We start from the raw sequence: 15,735 nt of genomic DNA, 5'->3' as shown, positions 1-15,735 counted from the left end.
GTTGAGCTTGGCGCGGAAGCTGTCGCCGTCCTGCTTCAGCTTGAGGCCCTCCACGTGGTTCTCCCAGCCTTTGCCCAGCACGTCTTCCACGCGCTTCATGTAGGCGGTCAGCTGCCGGTCGATCTGCTTGGCCCAGATGATGGAGCCCGACACAGGTGGCAGGTCGCGCACGTGGCTCATCTTGCACGACTGGCTCTGCGGGTACTGCACCTTGAACTTGTCGTGCAGCGACTCGATGTCGTCCTTGACGCGCTGGATGAGCTGCGTCTGGTACTCGCGGATGGCGCCGCGGATGTGGGGGCGCACGAACAGGGCGTTGAAGCGCGAGAAGATGCGGAACATCTCGTTGGCGTTCTTGGCCGTGCCCAGCTGGTCGCGGAGACGAGCGGTGATGCGGGTCTCCACACGGTCGATGCGCTCGTCGTAGCGCTTCATGGCCGCCTCCCAGGCCTCCATGCCCTCCTTGGACACGTCCAGGCCGTCCACCTCCTTCACGTTCTCGTAGGCCAGGTTCACCTCCTCGATGGCGTTGGCGTCTGCAGCGTCGAACAGCACCTCCGCCACCTTCATCTCGGCGGGCTCCACTGCCTCGCCTGGGGCGTGCTGGGGCACCGCAGACACCTTGACAAGGCATAGGGAGAAAAAGAAAACCCTTTCAGCAATGACCTAGAAATGAGCAAGGGAATCTCTTGACCAAAACTGCAAGTCATTGGGGGGGGGGACTTAAAAGTATGCTATAAACTTAATCTGGACCCATAACACCAACCCTCGGGGGCTCTAGCCATCGGTCTTACCTGAGGCCTGAGTACACGAACGATGACTGCTCTAAGCTGCTCGTGCTGCCTGCGGAAGCGCCTCATGTGGTCGAGGCGGGCCTGGAGCTTGCGGTGGGCTGGGCTCAGGCGCCACACCATCTTCAGGTTTTCTTCCCTCTTCCTCTTCACGATGTCTCTCAGCAGGACCTGCAGCTTCTCGTACTCGTCCTCCCAGGTCTGGAAGACCTCGAAGCACGCCACCATCACCTGCAATGGGATAGAAATGTGTATCGCTAAAATGTTACTATCAACTACACGTTATTAAGTCATGTGTCAATAAAACAAGAAGAGTATAGGAATGTATAGATGGGTTAGCTGACAACGTCACAAAAAACGATGTGTACGCATCCATGGGGCAGAACTCAGCGTGTTGTTGTGATTCTGGATGGCCAGATTGCTAGACAGAATGACAAGAAATTGCCATGTGGGGAATCGTAAGTGGCTCGTTTCATCTTGTTATTGATACCATGTCTTGTTTTGAAATGTTTGGACTAATTTCAGGTCAATGCTAATATGGCTAAAATTCGCTAGCTAACTAACCAACAACTGTAACGATGTATATGAGAGCCAACAAGTGGTCAGTGTGCGAATGTATTTATGTTTTCAATAAAAATTGGAGACAAAATATAGCTTCCATGTTGTCAACAATCTAAGCCAACCACGTCTGTGTTGCCCCATAGTTTCGCACGCCTCGGTTTTGTTGCTAAACAACCAACTCGTCTATGGAGTATTTGTAGCAGCTGCCACTGTAGACCCACCTTCTCAAACTCCTCATAGGCCACGTGCATGAGCTTCCTGGTGCCCAGCACTTTGAGGAGCTGGGAGCTGAGGTCTCGGGAGATGGCCTCCACCAGCCGCAGGGCCCGCTGGATGGGGTACTTGGTGTTACGGATCTTCCTCAGGTGGGTGAAGATGGCCACTAGCGCCTGGCGGATCTTATCCAGCTCAGTGGCCGACAGCAGGTCGTTCAGGGGGAAGTCCTTCATCAGGGGGTTGTAGTCGTTGACCGTCTCCACTGCCTGCTTCAGACCTGGGAAATAGATGGGGGGGAAACATATTCAAGTCATTAAGTCTAATAAAACTATTGCACGTTCTAAACATAGAATTAGGAATTAGAATACAATAGGATCGACATGGTTCTAAAGTGGTGATGTCATCCATAAAGTGGATAATGTATATTGACCGGAGGTTTGAGTGACGGGTCCTAAAAATAAAACAAATAAAAAATGGTTCCTTGTAATATCCAATCCATAAAGAGGTATTAGATCCGGTACAAACGTTTGGCGCTTGTTCCATCGAACACAACTCACCGGTGTCAGTGTCAAAGCTGACGGTGGCGTGGAAGCGCTTGCCGTGCTTCAGGATGTCCAGGGTGAGCAGCACCTCGGGGCTCTCCCTCTTCTCCTGGATGCGGTTCAGGGCGCGCTCCAGGTTCAGCCAGAAACTGATCTCCTGCAGGGCCGTCCCAGAGGCCGGGTCACGGTCCAGCTTGGTCACCTGACAGGAAGAGGAGAGTATTCAAAACAACCACTCAAACTAGCCAGAGGACACACAAAAAAACACAGTAAGAGATGCCAAATGCAACCAACAAGCCAAGGTCATGTTCAGTCGGTGGGAAACGTTTCAAAATGGAGTGAAGCGGGGGAGGTACTAACTTAACGTGTTAAATATTAACACCTTTATTTTATTTTATTTTTTTGCAAAACGTTTTGCTTGGGTATGGCCTACTACCTAACACTACCTGTCACCCAATTTCTCAGGCAAGTCATTATTTCGACCCACACCTTCTGGATTTCCCGGATCCAACGGTTGACCCCCGACTGCAGCTGGTTGAGGAAGGTGGGGTCCTCCACCTTGTCGCCGAAGTCGGTGACCTTGGGCTTCTCACCGCGCTCGTAGCACGCCTTGGCGATGTTGAGGATGATGGGGTGGATGATAAGGCTGATCTCGGGGATCTCGATGTTCTGCTGCAGGTGTAGCAGGCCCATCTCCAACTCGGCAATCTTCTTCTCCACAGAGGGAGCCATCTTGTCACCATCCCTGGACCAGGACAAAATGGAGGCATTATTAACCCACTGGGTATAAACGAGATGAGCAAAATATATATATATGAAAACAAATAACAGTTTTACAAAACTATCATGATAGTCAACTTAGTTCCTGGTTTACCTGTCTGCCTTGCCAGACTCACGGATGTAGGACTTGAAGAAAGGAGCAACGGCATTGCTGATGAAAGAGTGCAGGGTCTCGTAGGGAGAATCCTCGCTCAGAGTCAACACGCGCACCTGGGTCGATATGGGCTTGTCAGCGTCAATCACCGCAGTCCTCTTGATGAAAGCCAGACTGAAAAACAAAGTTGGAAAATGTCATAATCCTCATATGAATAAATAGGGATTTAGGATAGTTGATGTAGTATTATTAAATGTTGGGAACTGTTCCACCCCAGTTTGATACACAGAAAGGTAACAAGAAGGGCAGGCCTATCTAACTGGGAAAAGAATCAGTCTAACTATCCCTTGGACTGTCTTAAAATGGAAATCATATGCCATCACAATCTCAAAATGGATATCACGTGATGATCTTGCGGTCAAGGATGACTCAGGGCTTAAAACAGACTCAGCGACATGACCACGAGTGGCAGGGTGAACCAAATATATCGCAGACTGCAAGACGACGCGCACAGAGCGCACGCTTCTGGAGGGGAGACGAGCTTCTCACTTCACGCTCTTTGTTGTTGCGGAAGTCTGCCTGATACTTCCATTTGCTTCCTGTATCATAAAAGTTCTTGCCTGTTGGACTTGAGCCCATAGTGGATGTCAATGTTGATGTTGTAAGCGATGCACTCCTTCTCTTCCTCTCCTTCATCCCCAACATCCTCTGAGGAAAGAAAAAAGAAGAATGCCAGTCAGTGAAAGCACATTAGCAAAGGAAAAAAGGGTGTATGGATGGAAGCTACATTACCTAAAGCACAAGATTTGGCAACACAAAGAGCTAGCTAGCTAAGTAAAGTTCATAGTCAACGCCCGACATTGGGAAACTGCCACACTGCTAATTTATAATGCATGGAATGGGCATTGCTAATCTAGCTAGCTACTCTGGCGTGATACAGTCAAACTGGCTAGATAGCTACGTGTGCAGCCAAATGTGAGTTTCAGCACAAACACTGCTAGCTAGCCGCAGCCTCTCACAACACAAACTGTAGCTGATAAACAAAATTGTCTCGCTAAGAAAGTTAGCTATGTTGAATCTAAACCCGGCCAATTCAAGTAACGCATCGGCTGTGCATTGCAGTGAGTGTACACATGCTAGCTAGCTAGCTAGCTAGATGAAAACACGAGACCGAAGACACGTCGCTGTGTGAGTATCCAGAACAAATTCCAGTCCTTACACCTCATGATGCATTAATTCAGTACACCCCGTCAATGCAGTGTTCTTCATCCCATTTAATCTACATTTGCGCTGACCAACAGTGTCAATTTACTTGGGGTCCCCATGGAGAGGTTGGAGAACTACTACACTACTGTGCTGTCCAAACTTGTGAAACAGATGTCTATGATTGGTTCAGATTTGGTCCAAACATGGTCTGTCCGGACCAAATCTGAACTAAACAGACGTCTATGATTGGTTCAGATTTGGTCCGGACCAGAACAAAAATTCAACGTCCGTAGGATAGTATCCCTAAAAACACGCCGCTTCGACATAGCAACATGTTGGAGAACATACGCAACAGGTTGGAGAACATACGCAGCAGGTTAAGAGAACATACGCAGCAGGTTAAGAGAATTAACGCTGCAGGTTTAGAGAATTAACGCTGCAGGTTTAGAGAATTAACGCTGCAGGTTTAGAGAATTAACGCTGCAGGTCTAGAGAATTAACGCTGCAGGTCTAGAGAATTAACGCTGCAGGTCTAGAGAAGTAACGCTGCAGGTCTAGAGAAGTAACGCAGCAGGTCAAGAGAACATACGCAGCAGGTCAAGAGAACATACGCAGCAGGTCAAGAGAACATACGCAGCAGGTCAAGAGAACTAACGCAGCAGGTTCAGAGAATTAACGCAGCAGGTTCAGAGAATTAACGCAGCAGGTTCAGAGAATTAACGCAGCAGGTTCAGAGAATTAACGCTGCAGGTTAAGAGAATTAACGCTGCAGGTTAAGAGAATTAACGCTGCAGGTTAAGAGAATTAACGCTGCAGGTTTAGAGAATTAACGCTGCAGGTTTAGAGAATTAACGCTGCAGGTTAAGAGAATTAACGCTGCAGGTTAAGAGAATTAACGCTGCAGGTTTAGAGAATTAACGCTGCAGGTTTAGAGAATTAACGCTGCAGGTTTAGAGAATTAACGCTGCAGGTTTAGAGAATTAACGCTGCAGGTTTAGAGAATTAACGCTGCAGGTTTAGAGAATCAACGCTGCAGGTTTAGAGAATCAACGCTGCAGGTTTAGAGAATTAACGCTGCAGGTTTAGAGAATTAACGCTGCAGGTTTAGAGAATTAACGCTGCAGGTTTAGAGAATTAACGCTGCAGGTTAAGATAATTAGGTTAAGGTTAGAAAAAGGGTTAGGGTTAGCAAAAATGCTCTCCGAACCTGCCACGAAAAGTAACTTGTATCAAATTGGCGTGTTTTTAGGGAGTCCCTTCTGTGGACGTTGAAATCAAGGACGGTACTGACCGCACCCACTTTTTATTTATTTATAATAATATGCCATTTAGCAGACGCTTTTATCCAAAGCGACTTACAGTCATGTGTGCATACATTTTTACGTATTTATTATTATTATTTATTTTTTAAAGATGTCGGCATAGGTCACCTTAGTGGGAAGTAGCCATCAACAAGTAAGAAACTGGAGGAGAGTGTGGGGGGGACTCCCCCTGAGAGAGAACGTTCAATGAGCGCGTCATTAGAGCACTGTCGATACTGATGGGATCGAAAGAGAGGCAGCGCTACTCTCGGATCAGCGTTCTCCAATCAAATCTTACCTTAGCATTAGATACTGACGACGGATCAGTCCCTAAAAAGGTAATTATCACCTATGGCTGCAAATATTGAGGAGGCTTATTCTAATGCTAAGGCTATGCACTAAATCGAATATTTGGCACATCATTGTGCACGTTGTTCTTTCTGAAGTTATCAGCGGTCCAGAGAAACAGATGAACATCTTGATTCTAGGTTTAGTGGAGATCTGTGTACAAAGTGACGTGGAAGGGAATAAAAGCATCTAACGAGTGGTCTGAGGCAGTCGGTAAATAGCAAGTGTTTTCAAGTGCAACTTTAGTAACAATGGTTTTGGGAAACAGCGCTGATATTTAACGATGCGCCTACGAAGGTTCTAACAATTAACTTAGCCTTAAGATGCTTTTAGGAAACTGGGCCCTGGACAAAATTGAAGCGCAAATTACATTTTTGAAAGGCATTTTGCATGTGGAAATGTTGTATAATACCCTTCCGGCGAAAAAAAAACATGTGGGGAAAAACTGTTTCAAGTGAGAAGTAGGAATTGGTCTGAAGCCTAAAAAGGAAATTCCCATGAGCACCACAATGCCTACTCCACCCATGCTCTACCAAGGTTTTCCAGCACACAGCTTTGACCTACTGCAGTAGCTGTTGGTCTATTGTTCTTCAAGCCATGTGTATGCAGGTTGCTTAGGATTCAAACCTCAAAAATAGCCTAATTAATACTCTTTAGATGAATAATGGACTTTACAGTGCCCTGCTATTAAAATAATGTATACATCATTATGCTGTATGTATTTTTTTGATATAGGCCTATTGTAAATGTGTATTATTGTAGCGTCACCATCTTTATTGCAAAAAGAAATACAAATACACACTAAGCTACATTTTTCATTTGACAATGAACTGCCGATTGATCAGCACAGCTATTGATAAAATAGGACCATGTTTGCAAAACAAGTGTTTCTGAGCTTACGTCAATATTACACAGGTACAGAAATTACAGAAATCGGAAATGAAGACACTTAGAGGTCTATAGAGCCTGACTGTGTCCAACACCTGCTGTTATTTTGGGCACCTACTGACCAAAAATATATAATGTTATGAAATAAAAACAATTCTCAATGACATGTATGCTAAAGGTTTATGGAAATACAGGCAGGCACCACATTACTACAAGACAAAACAGCTCGCTCAATTAAGCGTGATAGTCTTGTAAGTATAAAAAGCAAAGCTTTCTTTCATATAATAAATAAAAAAGCTTCAAACGGTAGTGGAATGGGATTAGTGTGGTGTGTCAAGAATCCAATACTTTACCTTGTATGAGGTACAAATAACATTGTGGGAGCGCCTCCTCTAAGAATATGAATTGGGCTGTTTGATTACTAAGCAACCGGCATACTAGGGCTGTCCGACAAAAAAAATATATTGGTCAACCGAGAGTCGTCTGCTCTTTCGACCAATCGATTGGTCAAAATGTGTATTTTTCCATGTATAGACAAACCCTATGGTGTTTGAATAAAATCGGCTATACGCACTGAGCTTGTCTGATGCTTTAACACACACTGTTTGATTAAATAAGTAAGACAAATGATTCAAGAGGGAGCCCGACGGCCACGCTGTGTAAAATAAAATTAAAATGACAGCGACTGCCTGTGTGATATTGTCTCGCTCTCCTCTATGCTGCAGCAAACAGGCATCACAGCAAAGTGTTTATCCCGCTGTCCATGCTGAAGCTGTAACGTAATTACAGCCACTTAGTTTCTTACTTTCTCTGACTGAAAAGGAAAAACATTCCCTATTCCCTCAACCCTTGCTCTCTTCTTTTGTGAAACATATGCATCGCATGCACGTGACCAAATAGGCTCTAGGTCCTATCATAAATCACTTCAATAACTTGGTTATAACAAACTCTGAACACGACAGCAAAATGGATGCGGAGGACATGAAAAAGAAACTCGAAAACGGGGGTTGCTCAGGAGGTTAAGGGGAAGTCAGATGTGTGGAAGACATTTGACTTATGCTGCGTTTAGACGAGGGACGCAAAAACCGTCATACCAGGACAAGATAGCTAAAGAAAGACGGCAAACGCACACCAGCACGACGGTATGCGTTGCGATGGGGATTTTAGTAAACAAACAGTGCAAATCAACATCCGGTAGAAAACAACGCTACGGCAGACGGCAAAAGTTAAAATATTTGAACTCTGGCGGCAAATCACGTCTACCGTGGCAGCTGACGGCATTCACCACCAGCCTCAACGGCATCTACCGTCGTGCTCTCACTGAAAACAATGATATCCGGTTTGCCGTTTATTGTCTACCTCGTGCCATGTAAACGCAGCATTACATGGTAATGTGAAATTGTGTAAACTACTGGAGAAAAGGAGGGTATAGGAGTAAGTGCTGCGTGAGCATTATGTGTGCCAAACAGGCGCAAATCAGACAGGTGTCTTGTGCAGCATGAACAAAAGAATGTGTGACTGATTGACTAAAGAAATCTCGGTCGACCACCAGCCTATCCACCAAACAATCGACCAGTCGATTGTTGGGGTCAACCCTAATCTGTACACAATTCCTGGAAGCTGAAAATGTCCCAATTCTTCCATGGCCTGCATACTCACCAGACACGTCAACCATTGAGCATGTTTGGGATGCTCTGGATCGACGTGTACGACAGTGTTCCAGTTCCCGCCAATCTCCAGCAACTTCGAACAGCCACTGAAGAGGAGTGGGACAACATTCCACAGGCTACAATCAACAGCCTGATCAACCCTATGTGAAGGAGATGTGTCGCTCAATTTCGAGTCTCATAGCTAAAGGGCCTGAATACTTATGTAAATAAAGTATGTTTTAAAATGAGCAAATTGTTTATTTATTTTTAAACTGTTTTTGCTTTGTCATTATGGGGTATTGTGTGTAGATCGATGAGGAAAAAATGTAATTTAATCAATTTTAACGTAACAAAATTTGGAAAAAGGGAAGGGGTCTGAATACTTTCCGAATGCACTGTATGTATTCACAGTCATGTGACATGCATAGATTAGAGCCTAATGAATTTATTTAAATTGACTGATTTCCTTATATGAACTGTAACTCAGTAAAAGCTATGACATTGTTGCATGTTGCGTATATTTGTGTTCAGTGTAGTTTATAAGTTTAACTTGTCAAAGTAACGTTTAGCCTACCGCAACTTTTATTGACAGTAGCCTATAGTCCTAGTCGGTATTAGATAGAACGTCGCGGCCCCGCCCACCTGTGGGGAAAACAACCTGTGGTTATCTAGGTTACCCCATTGGCTCACAGCAAAAGCAACATTTTTCAAACAAAATGTTCTTGTCTGCTTTGTTTCAGTTAACAAAACTACATTTAAGAAAAGTACAGCATGTCTAAAGATTAGTTTTTTCTAAGTAGTGAGAATGCTCGGGAGCAGACAGCGTTGAAAAGTAATGAAAATCTATTTTCATGACGGTGCTAGCAGCCACGTGAGTGAGTGCTAGCTACCGACCGGAACATTAAGCTAGCCAAGAACAACACAAACGGACTATACAGCTACAAGTAGTGAATGGCGTTACAAACAGACTATACTAAACAAGTTAAATGTCTTACCTGTGGTGAAATGTTTTCCACACACATAGCTACATGTGGCCTACTTGGACACCGGGTGACCACAACTCCTACTCTAACACACCTAATAGCCTGAAGCCACAGCACAGGGCTCTTCTTGCAAGCTCTTTTTCCTTACATTTACATTTTAGTCATTTAGCAGACGCTCTTATCCAGAGCGACTTACAGTTAGTGAATACATATTTTTTTTATACTGGCCCCCCGTGGGAATCGAACCCACAACCCTGGCGTTGCAAACGCCATGCTCTATCAACTGAGCTACATCCCTGCCGGCCATTCCCTCCCCTACCCTGGACGACGCTGGGCCAATTGTGTGCCGCCCTTTTTATAATCCTTACGTGGGAGTATTGTGAACCATAGGTTTATATATTTTTTGACGTGGTTACATGTACATTGAACACAGCAGCTTTTCGGCATGCTTTGTTATTTCTGTATAACAAAAAAAAAATCAACAAACATTTGACAATTGGGGTCAATGGGAAATAATGTCGTCCGTCCCCCCCCCCCCCATTTGTGGGCGTGGTTGAGGGGAATTCCTTCTGATGATGTGACATCGACTTGGAGTATGTGTAGGCCTATAGCCTATTATTTGCCGTTTGGTTTGCAAGGAGGGATTTTCCAACGGCACAATTTATTTTGCATACACTTTGGTAAAGTAAAGCAGAAACGTGTAAGGTTTGTTTAAACTTCCAATTAGATTAGTCCATCTTGCAACTGTTTGTTCTCTCTCATTATTACCATGTTTTTATTTAGGCTATTCGCAAACATCTGAGATGGAACTCCATTAGGCCTATTTATTTTATTTTATTATTTTTAGTCATTTAGCAGACGCTCTTATCCAGAGCGACTTACAGTTAGTGAGTGCATACATTTTTTTATACTGGCCCCCCGTGGGAAACGAACCCACAACCCTGGCGTTGCAAGCGCCATGCTCTACCAACTGAGCTACACGGGCCTGTAGATTCATTTGATGGTTGATCATGAAAGAGTGGGCTATGCCTAGGCCAACAAGTCACATTCAAATCGAATGGCGATTAAGGAGAAAAAGGGAAATTAATATTTAAAAACAATATGCCAGTGTCCGCTGCAAAAGGCCCACGATCATCCGACATTGGAGAGAAGCGGTAAAAAACGTTAGGCCCTATCTGACATTTTGTGCTGCTTTGGTGCTCTCCACTCTTTTTATAATCTACATTGTTCTCTTGCATTATGTTAATAGTCTAACTACCACATATGTTGTGGTCTGCCAGACTTCAGAGGTGCAGTCAATTTCAAATATGATAAAAAATCGTTTATGACATCACGATGTCGTCACCATCGACGATGGCTGTCAAACATCGTCGATAGATGACGCAACAGTAAAATCGCCCAACCCTATTGCGGGCATGACAGTGCATTCAGAGATGACTCAAATATTTTGTGCTCCCCTCCCTGAAAGATGAGGTCACTGCTGCTAGAGATAAACATCTGCATTGCAGCATTCATATAATGTGCACTTTGTCTGTGCATTCCAATCAAGCCTACAGAAATAAATCAAAAGTCCATCACTCGAATGGAGACATTTCTACTTATCACTGTAGCCAGCTAACCATATGATCAGCACAAATAACTACCTAATTTCCTTAAGTAAGTGTGCCACGCCTAGCAGATAAAATAAATATGGCCGTGCAAGTGTGACCGAGGGGATATTTCTATTTGGCACAGTGGTCTAGGACTAACTGTTCCGGTAGACAGGAGCCTGATATTCACATGATCCTATTGTTGAGGGCAAAACACTAGAACCATTCATGGAACCACATCCACTGTAAACGTTATCTGATTTGGCAGTCAAGACTGCCTTGTATTTTTTATAAGATTGTACCTCTTATGACAAACTTTAACTTAGTTACGTAAACGTTTGGGAGAGGAATCCTCTGACGGATGCTGCAGCAGCATAGGTACATTTCATTTGACAGACAAGCTAACGTTAGCTGGCTAGCTAGATGTAGCCTACGAAGATGCAGTCTGCTAGCTAGCAATAAAAAAAAACATTTAAAAAAGCAATTAGCTAGCAATTTCTTGAAAACTTACTAGCTAGTTAGTTAACTAGTTACAGTACTTGAATCAGACTGACCTTTGAGAGTGCTTCTCTCGACCAGAATGGTGTGAATTTGGGGGTCTGAGAGAAACTTCCTCATCTGCTCTATGGAGCTTTTCTCTTCTAGGGCGGTTTCCAAGGAGGCCGGAGCATCGCCGCCATCTTCCAGGAGCAAAGGGACAAGTTTACGAATATGCTTCTGCAGCACGGCGGCATCAGCAACCGTTTGCACGGCTGTAGACACCTCCATGGTGCCGGAGCTATCGTCGCCCCCGCCGCCGTCGGACATTTTCCGAAATAACGACCAACAATCAGTCGTAGACTAAACAGTGAACAAAGAAATGTCTCGTCCAAGCACATCAACGGGTAATGTGTCAATGCTGCGGTAGATTCGCAACCCCTTCAGACGTATTCATGCAGTGCATGTTGGTATTTGTAGTACCAGAGGACGAATTTGACGCGTTAAGTCAATAGCTATGTCCCAGAAAACTACTACGCTACCCACAATGCAATTTAGACCGGTCTCAACTTTTGTCTGAAAGGGGGAAATGGGAGTTGGCTGATAAACGCACATATTGTTTTACTGCCTGAAAACTAATAGTAGTCTAAACTACAGTATTGTTTTTGACTAAAATATGTGGCTTCTATAGACATACAGTGGCTACAGTATATTTGGAACAAGAAGTAAATCAATTTCGCGATAATGCATTTGTCTCTGTGATAAAACAATCTTTCAACAAATGCGGGTTCAGAAAGAGCGTTTACTAGCCAATTGTACCATGAGGGGGCGGTATTGCTATTCAAGGAAGTGTCTGGCACGGAAAACACTTCAACTCTTTTAGACAGGTTTATATTTATCTAGGCACCTACTAAATCAAATGTCCTTTCTCTTACCGTCTATTAATATATTCTGATGTGAAAAAACTGAAATCCATGTCGTTTTATGACATATTACAAATTTAGAACGGACCAGCTTGATATTATAACCTATCACAGTATGTCTACATTTTAGTCATCCAGAGCGACTTACAGTTAGTGAATACAATTTTTTTTATACTGGCCCCCCGTGGGAATCGAACCCACAACTCTGGCGTTGCAAACGCCATGCTCTATCAACTGAGCTACATCCCTGCTGGCCATTCCCTCCCCTACCCTGGACGACGCTGGGCCAATTGTGCGCCGCACATGAGTCTCCCGGTCGCGGCCGGCTGCGACAGAGCCTGGATTCGAACCAGGATCGCTAGTGGCACAGTTAGCACTGCCTTAGACCACTGCGCCACTCAGGAGTCAACTAATTAACCTTTTGTCTAGCTGACACCAGTTCAGTGAGGATTATGACAGTGCAGTAACCATAGGCATTGACGGTCAATGAAGTGGAGAGGTGTGCGGATGGATTTTAAAGTCACATGACCAACGTCAACGAATCAAACTTCTATGGACGAAAACAGAGAGGTGTGGGCTACTTTTGTCACACAGAGCGAGCAGAGGCATTGAGGGAGCGAACAGAGTTTTCAGAAGGACGGGGGCTCCGACTCCTCGGCGAAAAATGCCGAATAAAGGGAAAAAAGATAAGGTGAGTAAGCTAGATGTACAGATATTATTGAATAACAAAACTGTTAGGATTCACACGTGAAATAGCCTAATTAGTTATTGAATGAGTCTCTCTTTGTCTCGCTCTTTCTCTCAATTCAATTCAATTCTATTCAAAGGGCTTTATTGGCATGGGAAGCATATGTTTACATTGCCAAAGCAAGTTAAATAGATAATAAACAAAAGTGAAATAAACAATCAAAAATTAACTGTAGAGACATTTCAAATGTCATGTTATGGCTATATACAATGTTGTAACGATGTGCAAATAGTTAAAGTACAAAAGGGAAAATAAATCAACATAAATATGGGTTGTATTTACAATGGTGTTTGTTCTTCACTGATTGCCCTTATCTTGTGGCAACATGTCACAAATCTTGCTACTGTGATGGCACACTGTGGTATTTCACCCAATAGATATGGGAGTTTATCAAAATTGGATTTGTCTTTGAATTCTTTGTGGGTCTGTGTAATCTGAAGGAAATATGTGTCTCTAATATGGTCATACATTTGGCAGGAGGTTAGAAAGTGCAGCTCAGTTTCCACCTCATTTTGTGAACAGAGCCTGGCGACCAGCTTGCTTAGGGGACTCTTCTCCAGGTTAATCTCTCTGTAGGTGATGGCTTTGTTATGGAAAGTTTGGGAATCGCTTCCTTTTAGGTGGTTGTAGAATTTAATGGCTATTTTCTGGATTTTGATAATTAGCGGGTATCTGCCTAATTCTGCTCTGCTTGCATTATTTGGTGTTTTACGTTGTACACTGGGGATGTTTTTTGCAGAATTCTGCATGCAGAGTCTCAATTTGGTGTTTGTCCCATTTTGGGAATTCTTGGTTGGTGAGCAGACCCCAGACCTCACAACCATAAAGGGCAATGTGTTCTATAACTGATTCAAGTATTTTTAGCCAGATCCTAATTGGGATGTTGAATTCTATGTTCTTTTTGATGGCGTAGAAGGCCCTTCTTGCCTTGTCTCTCAGATCGTTCACCTCCCCTCTCTCTCTCTCTCTCTCTCTCTCTCTCTCTCTGTCTGTCTGTCTGCTCCGGTCCTATCTATCTATCTATCTATCTATCTATCTATCTATCTATCTATCTATCTATCTATCTATCTATCTATCTATCTATCTATCTAATCTATCTGGGCCTACTGTCACTCACACACTTTTTCTGTCTTATGTAGGAATCTTCCAAGTCTGTGAAATCAAGCAAATCTGGATGCAAAAATGGTCATTCCAACTCTGACCATGAGGTAGGAAGCAATCCAAGCTGTATTTTCTTAGTTTTGCCACCATACTTCAAAGCAATCTAAAAAAGTTGGAAAGTACTGATGAATACTGATGAACACTGATACTAATTAACCTTTTGATTTGAAAACAGATTTGGACCCATCTTTGTTTTGATCTATTCTGTTCTGTTCTATTCTATCCACACCCCTCTAGTACGTATCGAGCAAGGTGAAATTCAATTCACTTTTTCACTCGTGTGAAAGAAACTGAATGGATTCTTCTGAAATAGGCAGCGGAGGGTGTCTTCTTGGAAGCTGTACAAGTACTCAATGAGCCAAGGAATATATTACTTTATCTGGGGTTAATTGGGGTTAGTGGAAAGAACAAACAAGCCTAATGAGAGATGTCAGGAATTCTCTTTCACCTTTTAGAGCCTTTTTCTAGCTTCAGACTTCTGGCTCTATAAAAACACTGTCAGGTTGTTTCCCCAAATGGCACCCTATTCCATATTTAGTGCACTAGAGCCCATAAGGCTCTGACCAAAAGTAGTGCACTAAATAGGGAAAAGGTGCCATTTGGGACGAAGCCTCAGGGTTCTTCTGACTGACCCAGGCATGCAGAGTTCCTAGAAAACCTACTAATCAATATTAGGGTTATGCATTGTAAGTGTTTTTTAATACACTGTCAGTGTGCAATGATCGACTGTTGGATATTGACTAGAACTAGACAGTCATGTCTGTCTGTCTACAGTCTATCCGCTGTGATCCTACATTACGCTACTGTAGCATTTATTTACACTTATATCTGCTGAAACAGGGAAGTCCCTTTACCAAGAGGCACTTGTGCTGTAGAATTACCACACCAGTTACTTGTTTATCTGTAGTCACAATTAAGTGATAAGATATTGATGACACACAGTTGTCACTGTTAAACAAATATTATTGTGCATCATATAGCATTTATTGCATAGTAATACTGATTTGTATCTGAGGTGTGTTTTGTGGTTATCACTACCTGCAAAAATACGCCCAGGATATTGCAGAGGGTGAGATGAGAACAACTCTGTCCACCTTCATAATTTACACTTCCAGACATATCTGTTAAACCTTGAGATAATCAACTTTAAGTTGATGTTTTTTGGATTATGATAAGGTAAGAAGCAGTACTAAGCCATTTTAGGTGTTTCTAAGCTCTGACGAAGGCCTTGAGGCCGATACGTAAAGCTTAATAAAGAGCAGTGATACTATCAGGAGCAGTGTGCAGGTTTCTTATTTTTTATCATATTATTCAACTGTTACCATGGCACCTGCAACAAAGATAGCTCAGATGTGCCAGTGCCTTTTAAAATGTTTAAGCAGTGTCTGTCAAAAAACCCTGAAGAAACCCAACTAGTGTTATATGTTGCTCCTTTACATTTCTTGAAAACATCTCTTCAGTCATGATGGCTGATGTGT

At 43.5% G+C, this 15,735-nt stretch overlaps 1 protein-coding gene across 1 annotated transcript; it reads right to left on the bottom strand.

The window, feature by feature from the left end:
* Positions 1-7: 7 nt before the first annotated feature.
* Positions 8-11,842, bottom strand: LOC311124958 (cytoplasmic dynein 1 heavy chain 1-like; the record flags this gene model as incomplete). Its single annotated transcript, XM_084199050.1, has 8 exons — positions 11,503-11,842; positions 3,605-3,692; positions 2,985-3,158; positions 2,600-2,855; positions 2,126-2,312; positions 1,574-1,845; positions 795-1,022; positions 8-621 (listed from the first exon to the last, which is right to left on the bottom strand). Coding segments are annotated over exons 1-8 (2,072 nt in total), but the record flags the coding sequence as incomplete, so codon positions are not given.
* Between the last annotated feature and the right edge of the window lie 3,893 nt (positions 11,843-15,735).

The sequence above is a fragment of the Coregonus lavaretus genome (genome assembly GCF_964263955.1).
Source record: "Coregonus lavaretus genome assembly, contig: HAP1_SCAFFOLD_8787, whole genome shotgun sequence".
NCBI classification, from domain to species: domain Eukaryota; kingdom Metazoa; phylum Chordata; class Actinopteri; order Salmoniformes; family Salmonidae; genus Coregonus; species Coregonus lavaretus.
The sequence above is the reverse complement of the archived record's forward strand: the minus strand, read 5'-3'. Positions and strand labels throughout refer to the sequence as shown.